Source organism: Colobus angolensis, unplaced genomic scaffold (genome assembly GCF_000951035.1).
Source record: "Colobus angolensis palliatus isolate OR3802 unplaced genomic scaffold, Cang.pa_1.0 Scaffold140, whole genome shotgun sequence".
NCBI lineage: Eukaryota > Metazoa > Chordata > Mammalia > Primates > Cercopithecidae > Colobus > Colobus angolensis.
Window position 1 is genome coordinate 2,080,059 of NW_012114489.1, and position 8,989 is coordinate 2,089,047.

The 8,989-nt window shown below is 42.5% G+C and overlaps 1 protein-coding gene across 1 annotated transcript in view; it reads left to right on the forward strand.

Annotated features, from left to right (window-relative positions):
- The window catches only part of EIF2S3 (eukaryotic translation initiation factor 2, subunit 3 gamma, 52kDa), a 26,561-nt gene that overhangs the window by 7,027 nt on the left and 10,545 nt on the right, over positions 1 to 8,989 (forward strand). The window contains exons 6-9 of the mRNA XM_011935120.1: positions 2,279 to 2,437; positions 4,096 to 4,230; positions 5,897 to 5,991; positions 8,483 to 8,627. Of these exons, the coding sequence (XP_011790510.1) occupies positions 2,279 to 2,437; positions 4,096 to 4,230; positions 5,897 to 5,991; positions 8,483 to 8,627 (534 nt within the window). The remainder of the gene's footprint in view (positions 1 to 2,278; positions 2,438 to 4,095; positions 4,231 to 5,896; positions 5,992 to 8,482; positions 8,628 to 8,989) is intronic.

Below are 8,989 nucleotides of genomic sequence, written 5' to 3' on the forward strand. Positions count from 1 at the left end.
GGGAGAATCTCTTGAACCCGGGAGGCAGAGGTTGCGGTGAGCCAGGATCGCGCCATTGCACTCTAGTCTGGGCAACAAGAGCGAAAACTACATCTCAAAAAAAAAGCGACTGGGCATGGTAGCTCATGCCTGTAATCCCAGCACTTTGGGAGGCTGAGGCAGATGGATCACTTGAAGTCAGGAGTTCAAGACCAGCCTGGCCAATAGGGTGAAACCCTGTCTCTATTAGAAGTATAAAAAATTAGCCAGGCATGGTGGTGCATGCCTATAATCCCAGCTACTTGGGAGGCGGAGGCACGAGAGTCACTTGAACCCAGGAGGCAGAGGTTGCAGTGAGCCGAGATCGACCCATTGCACTCCAGCCTGGGTGACAGAAGGAGACTTGGTCTTGAAAAAAAAAAGGCCGGGCGCGGTGGCTCAAGCCTGTAATCCCAGCACTTTGGGAGGCCGAGGCAGGCGGATCACGAGGTCAGGAGATCGAGACCATCCTGGCTAACACGGTGAAACCCCGTCTCTACTAAAAATACAAAAAATTAGCCAGGCGTGGTGGTGCATGCCTATAATCCCAGCTACTTGGGAGGCGGAGGCACGAGAGTCACTTGAACCCAGGAGGCAGAGGTTGCAGTGAGCCGAGATCGACCCATTGCACTCCAGCCTGGGTGACAGAAGGAGACTTGGTCTTGAAAAAAAAAAGGCCGGGCGCGGTGGCTCAAGCCTGTAATCCCAGCACTTTGGGAGGCCGAGGCAGGCGGATCACGAGGTCAGGAGATCAAGACCATCCTGGCTAACACGGTGAAACCACGTCTCTACTAAAAAATACAAAAAAACTAGCTGGGCGAGGTGGCGGGCGCCTGTAGTCCCAGCTACTCCGGAGGCTGAGGCAGGAGAATGGCGTAAACTCGGGAGGCGGAGCTTGCAGTGAGCTGAGATCCGGCCACTGCACTCCAGCCTGGGTGACAGAGCAAGACTCCGTCTCAAAAAAAAAAAAAAAAACAAAAACATTAGCCGGGTGTGGTGGCGCATGTCTGTAATCCCAGCCACTTGGGAGAATCTCTTGAACCCGGGAGGCAGAGGTTGCGGTGAGCCAGGATCGCGCCATTGCACTCTAGTCTGGGCAACAAGAGCGAAAACTACATCTCAAAAAAAAAGCGACTGGGCATGGTAGCTCATGCCTGTAATCCCAGCACTTTGGGAGGCTGAGGCAGGTGGATCACTTGAGGTGTCAGGAGTTTGAGACCAGTCTGGTCAACATGGTGAAACCCCGCCTCTATTAAAAGTACGAAAATTAGCCGGGCGTGGTGGGGCACACCTGTAATCACAGCTACTCAGGAGGCTGAGGCAGGAGAATCGCTTGAACCCGGGAGTCAGAGGATGCAGTGAGCTGAGGTGACGCCACTACACTCCAGCCTGGGTGACAGAGACAGAGTGAGACTCAGTCTCAAAAAAAAAGAAAAAAAGATTTTTTTTTAAAGCATGCCATGTCGGTATAGTCAGGACACTTGAACATCACAACTTGAGGTTGATCATTGGAGTCCTCAACAAAACATGCCCATTTCTTTATAATACACTGTGGGTTATCTTCGCAGTTAGCATTCTTCCCTCCCTCGGTTGAAGAATAGCCTCTGATATTAGTTAAAATTCATGGACAGTATTAGGTGCCTTTCCCTTTTAATTACTGTCTACTTCTCAGGAGCTTGACTGGGCCAGAACATTTCTAAGACTGGAGAGAGTTAGAGGGCTATACCCCATACCTGAGCAGAAACTGAGTACAGACCCTGAGAAAAGCCAAACTTAATTGATTTTAAGCTTCTTGCTCAGGACCAGGATTGGGAGCCAGACAATTGGGAGGTTCCAGTGAACGCAGGCAACAGAGGGTGAAGCAGGGCCAAACGGTGGATACCTGGCAATAATATCTAGGAATGTTGCCTTCATTAGGGTTAGAACATTGAGAAGTCTCCTTTATTAGATGCCAGCTTCTTTTGGCGGGGGGGAGTGGGTGGCAAAAGAGTCTCAAAATGTACCATTTTATGTATTTAAAGTGTACAATTTAGTGGCATTAAGTACATTGACAATTTTGTACAACATAGTGTTTGTAGTTTCACCACTATCTAGTTCCAGAACTTTTATATCACCACAGAAGGAAGCCCCGTGCCCATGTAGCATCCTCCCCCAGCCCCTAGCAACCAATAATCTGCTTTCTCTCTTTATGGATTTGCCTGCCTGTTCTGGATATTTCCAGCTATTCTTATAGGTATCTTTTTTATTCTTCATCAACTAGCTGGTAATGAATCTTGTCCTCAGCCTCAGACGTCTGAACACCTGGCTGCTATAGAGATCATGAAACTGAAGCATATTTTGATTCTACAAAATAAAATTGATTTGGTAAAAGAAAGTCAGGCTAAAGAACAATACGAGCAGATCCTTGCATTTGTCCAAGGTAAGAAGCCATAATATGTAATAAATCTGTGAATCACTTTGAGAGGCATTTACTCTGGATACCAGATGTTAAATTAACTTTTAATATATTATCTAAAACAAGGTAAACTTATGAGTCTTAAGCTTTATCGCCCTACCTACTGCTTGTTAGCAACCTGATACAACTAATGAAATCTATGATTCTGAATTTAATATACTAAACTATTTTGCTGGCAGCAAGTTAGAACTGGGGTTATTTTTTGGAAACTTTATCGATCAGATTAAAAAAAAATCTGTGATAGTAAAATGAATAAAATAATTTTTAAAAACCTCATCTTACAGTATTTGTTACTGAACAGCTACTTTAAGATTTGGAAGTGATAGTGATTATTTAATCTCTAGAGTGTTGGCCAGGCACGGTGGCTCATGCCTGTAATCCCAGCACTTTGGGAGGCTGAGGCAGGTGGATCATCTGAGGTCCGGGATTCAAGACCAGCCTGACCAACGTGGAGAAACCCTGTCTCTACTAAAAATACAAAATTAGCAGGATGTGGTGGCGCATGCCTGTAATCCCAGCTACTTGGGAGGCTGAGGCAAGAGAATCGCTTGAACTCAGGGGGGCGGAGGTTGCGGTGAGCCGAGATCCCGCCATTGCATTCCAGCCTGGGCAACAAGAGCGAAACTCCGTCTAAAAAATAATAATAATAATAAATAAATAAATAAATAAGTAAATAAATCTCTCGAGTGTCCCTTCTCTAATAGCATAATGTTTTTCATTTCAGAAGAGACATGATATATCTTATTCTTGACATTTTCTCTCTTAGTCTTGTTTTTCTTGTTAGGTTAATTTCTTATGAACTCAGTTCTGTCATCACGAAAAGTAATAAGTGATTTTGATTAAAGTCTAATTGTGTTTGGTCTATTTCTTTGACTAGCTTGTTTGACATATAATTAATACAGAGCAAATATATATGGTTGGGCTTGGTAGCTCACACTTGTAATACTAAGACTTTAGGAGGCCGAGGCGGGTGGAATGCTTGAGTCCAGGGGTTGAAGACCAGCCTGGGCCACATGGTAAAACTCCGTCAATCCAAAAATTTATCTGGGCTTGGTGGCACACACCTGTGGTCCCAGCTACTATGTAGGAGGCTGAGGTGGGAGGATCGCTTGAACCTGGGAAGTGGAGGTTGCAGCAGGCCGTGATTATGCCACTGCAGTCTAGCCTGGGCGACAGTGCAAGACCCTGTCTCAAAAAAAAAAAAAAAATTATATGTGCCAGCAGTCTTTGATTAGCAGAGTCTGTAATTTTATCTTGACATTTATTGGGAGATTAATTACATGTTGTTAGAAATACTTTCAACTAGTAGAGTGCTCTTTCACAGGAGTGTTAGTAATTTCTTTATTTAAACAAGTTTATCATTGTACTAATATTAAGTATGTCGACTAATATAAAGTAACAAATTTTCCCTTAAAGGGATTAGTATTCATTTTCAGGAGTGAAAACAAACAGAATATTGCCATCTTTCTGAACAGAATTATCCACTTTCCACCTGTTGCTGACATTTGTATGGGGTTTAGGCATCTATTTTATTATAGTAATCTTAATCGTTTTATGTAACAGATACATAGAATACATTTTAAAAAACAATAATTTTGATCTTTCTGAATTTTGTCATATAGGTACAGTAGCAGAGGGAGCTCCCATTATTCCAATTTCGGCTCAGCTGAAATACAATATTGAAGTTGTTTGTGAGTACATAGTAAAGAAAATTCCAGTACCCCCAAGAGACTTTACTTCAGAGCCCCGGCTTATTGGTAAGTGATAGGATTTGCCTTTAACTCTTAATCTGATCTTTTCCACATTGGTGATTCCTCTTCAAGGATGTTTATTAATATTTTCTCTTTCTGCAGAGGTGATAATTCATACAATTTTTTTGAAATCATTTCTGAGATTGTATTAGTAGTACTAGATTGTATTACTGAATGAGGGACAGAGTCCTGAACACAATAAGAGCTGTTAACCTAGGCCGGGCACAGTGGCTCACGCCTATAATCCCAGTACTTTGGGAGGCCAAGGAAAGTGGATTACCTGAGGTCAGGAGTTTGAGACCAGCCTGACCAGTATGGTGAAACCGTGTCTCTGCTAACATACAAAGAATTAACTGGGCATGGTGGCTGGCGCCAGTGATCCCAGCTACTCAGGAGGCTGAGGCAGGAGAATCGCTTGAACCCGAGAAGCAGAGGTTGCAGTGAGCTGAGATCGTGCCACTGCACTCCAGCCTGGGCAACAAGAGTGAAACTGCGTCTCAAAAAAAACCAAAAACAACTGTTAACCTTTCTGTGCTCAATATATGGTACATGATCAAGATGGAGTAATACAGTATTCTCTATGGAATCATAATGTTTTAGTCAGGGTGTTCGAACTTCCTGACTAAAACATCATACAGATGATTTTGTTGTTCAATTAACGAAGAACTGATACTGATACAATTTGATCACCTAGGCGTGTGTTTCCTACACAAGGATGTAGAAACCTTCTCGAAACACATTTGAGCTCCTCTGGGCCTTCATCCAGGCTCCTGGTGTTTAGTAGGAAATACTTTCCAAAGTGCAGGTCATGTAGTCCTAGTATTTTGTAGTTATAAAACTGAATTGTTCTTACAGGAGTTACAGAGGTATGTAAAGAAAATGTCCATAATCTCTCTGTCTTCAAGTTCTAGTCCCTTAGCCCTAAAGTCAGCAAAGTTAACATTTGCTGTCCATTATTCCCACACTTTTCTCATTGTTCATATCATCATGTATAAACATATACACAGGCTGAGCATGGTGGTTTTCACCTGTCATCCCAGCACTTTGGGAGGCTGAGGTGGGAGGATTGCTTGAGGCTAGGAGTTTGGGACCATCCTCGGCATCAAAGGAAGACCCCGTTTCTACAAAATAAAATATTATAGCTGGGTGCAGTGGTGTGTACCTGTAGTCCCAACTACTTGGTAGGCTGAGGCAGGGAGATCGCTTGAGCCCACAAATTTGAGGCTATAGTGAGCTATGATTGTGCCACTGCACTCCAGCCTCTGTGATAGAGGGAAAAAGAAATCCATATACAGACATTGATTATTTTATTTTTCTTTATGGCAGTGGGATTATATCATGCATGTCATTTTTATAACTTTTCTTAATAGTATATGAGGGTCATCATTCCAGATCATTGCATACAGCTCCAACATTATTAATAGTTGCGTGATGCTCTATAATACTGGTATACCATATATGCCGCTTGTTAACAAACTTAAGTTATTTTCATTTTTCCCATCATAAGTAAGACTGCATAAGCATTGGGATAATAATAGATTTTGTTACAAAGGCACCCCTTTGGTATAAATCTCAAATGGCCACTATTTTCGAAACGTTAACATGGAAAATATTATTTCTTCTAAAGTTAAAATTAACAGAACTGACTTTAATTTGTTTTATTTTATTTTAGTTATTAGATCTTTTGATGTCAACAAACCTGGCTGTGAAGTTGATGACCTTAAGGGAGGTGTAGCTGGTGGTAGTATCCTAAAAGGAGTATTAAAGGTAAAATGGGTTTTGGTTGTTGTGATTTTGGTTTTGTTGTTGTTGTTGTTGTTGTTGTTTGCTTATTTTACCCTTGTCTTAATCAGGGAAAAAAGTATGGACAATTCAAATTGAAAAATAAAATTTTTTCCATGGTTTCTGGCATTTGATTTTTTTTTTTTTTTTTTTTTTTTTTTTTTGAGATGGAGTCTCGCTCTGTCGCCCAGGCTGGAGTGCAGTGGCTGGATCTCAGCTCACTGCAAGCTCCGCCTCCCGGGTTTACGCCATTCTCCTGCCTCAGTCTCCCGAGTAGCTGGGACTACAGGCGCCTGCCACATCACCCGGCTAGTTTTTTGTCTTCTTAGTAGAGATGGGGTTTCACCGTGTTAGCCAGGATGGTCTCGATCTCCTGACCTCGTGATCTGCCCGTCTCGGCCTCCCAAAGTGCTGGGATTACAGGCTTGAGCCACCGTGCCCGGCCTGATATTTTTTAATATTCTTTTTTTCCATCTTCAAACTTCACCTCCCCCCACCCTTCTAGACCTCTGAATCCACTCTACCTTCATGAGATCCACCTTTTTAGCTCCCACATATACAGATGAGTGAGAATGTGTGATGTTTGTCTTTTTGTGCCTGGCTTATTTTACTTAAAATGGCCTTCAATTCTAGATATGTTGCTGCAAATGGCAGAATTTCTTTCTTTCTTTATTTTTTTTTTATGGCTGCATAATACTCCGTTGTATATATATGCTGCCTTTTCTTTTTTTCTTTTTTTTTTTTTTTCTTTTTTGAGGTGGAGTCTTGCTCTGTCGCCCAAGCTGTAGCGATCTCGGTGCACTGCAACCTTCACCTCCCGGGTTCAAGCAATTCTCACTGCCCCAGCCTCCCATGTAGTAGCTGGGATTACAGGCACCTGCCACCAAGCCCAGCTAATTTTTGTATTTGTAGTAAAGACGGGGTTTCACCATGTTGGCCAGGCTGGTCTTGAACTCCTGACCTCAGGTAATCCACCCACCTTGGCCTCCCAAAGTGCTGGGATTACAGGCGTGAGCCACTGCGCCTGGCCTATATGCTGCATTTTCTTTATCCATTCATCTGTTCATGGGCACTTAGGTTGATTCCATATTTGGCTATTGTGAACTGTGCTGTAATAAACATGGGAGTGTAGATACCTCTTTGATATATTACTTCCCTTTCTGTTGAATGTATACCCACTAGTGAAATTGATGGATCATATGGTAGCTCTGTTTTCATATTTTCAGGTTTTCAAGGAACCTCCATATTGTTCTCCATGGTAGCTGTACTAATTTACATGCCCTGATAATAGTTTTTTTTTTTTTTTTTTGAGTGCACTGGCATGATCTCAGCTCACTGCAGCCTCCACTTCCTGGGTGCAGGTGATGATTCTCCTGCCACAGCCTCCCGACTTGCTGGGACTACAGGCACTCGCAACCTCGCCCGGCTAATTTTTTTTTTTTTGAGACGGATTCTCGCTCTGTCACCCAGGCTGGAGTGCAGTGGCGCGATCTCGGCTCACTGCAAGCTCCGCCTCCTGGGTTCACACCATTCTCCTGCCTCAGCCTCCCGAGTAGCTAGGACTACAGGTGCCCGCTACCGCGCCTGGCTAACTTTTTTTTTTTTTTTTTAATAGAGACGGAGTTTCACCGTGTTAGCCAGGATGGTCTCGATCTCCTGACCTCGTGATCCACCCGCCTCAGCCTCCTAAAGTGCTGGGATTACAGGCGTGAGCCAGCGCGCCCAGCCTAATTTTTTTTGATAGAGACAGAGTTTCGCTATATTGGCCATGCTGGTCTCTTAACTCCTGACCTCAGGTGATCTGCCTGCCTCAGCCTCCCAAAGTGCTGGGATTACAGGCATGAGCTACCATGCCCAGCTATATTTCTTTGTTTTCCATTATGTCTTTTGTGTCTGACTTCAAAATTTATAGACTTGTAAGTATGGAGCACATTTGATGTGGTAATAGACTTGTGTGGTGGGTAGTTAGCAACAGTTGGATGGTTCTGGTTTTGACTGTCTTGTTCACATCTTTTTTTTTTTTTTTTTTTAAGAATAATTATTTTTGAAATATAGGAATGATTGCCTTTTCAGTTTTATGATCCTCCTGTTGGAACTTTATTATTATTTTATTTTATTTTTGAGACGGAGTTTCTCTCTGTCGCCTAGGCTAGAGTGCAGTGGTGCGATCTCGGTTCACTGCAACCTCTGCCTCCCAGGTTCTAGCAATTCTGCCGCAGCCTCCTGAGTAGCAGGGATTACAGGCGTGTGCCACTACACCTGGCTAATTTTTGTGTTTTTAGTAGAGACGGGGTTTCACTGTGTTGGCTGGGCTGGTCTCAAACTCCTGACCTCAGGTGATCCACCTGCCTTGGCCTCCCAAAATGCTGGCATAACACACATGAGCCACCGCACCCAGTCCCTGTTGGAACTTTTGATAGGTAAATGATCATTTTGTGTAACACAGTAATTCTAATTATTAATTATATGTTTACAGGTGGGCCAGGAGATAGAAGTAAGACCTGGTATTGTTTCCAAAGATAGTGAAGGAAAACTCATGTGTAAACCAATCTTTTCCAAAATTGTATCACTTTTTGCAGAGCATAATGATCTGCAATATGCTGCTCCAGGCGGTCTTATTGGTAAGGATTTTTTCTCATCTCTTTTAATTTGTGGCTATTTGTGGACTTTTCATGGGGGATGGATTACCAAAAGGGACATATTATAGATTTTTAATTGGGTATTTTAATAATAGAGTGGGGCGGGGGAACAATCATGGGGTTAAGCTCTTGTTTTAGGTTATAAGATGGTTTCATGCGTTTGTAAAAATGATTTTTAAATACAAAGGATACATTTTGGTCAAATATAGAGTAACTCCTTTTTAGCAATATAAAAAAAGAACTTTGATGACTTATCATGTAAGATATTTACCTACACTTACGTTTTTGTTAACACAATTTTTGTGGTAGATAATGGTTGCCTTTTTTTTTTTTTTTTTTTTTTT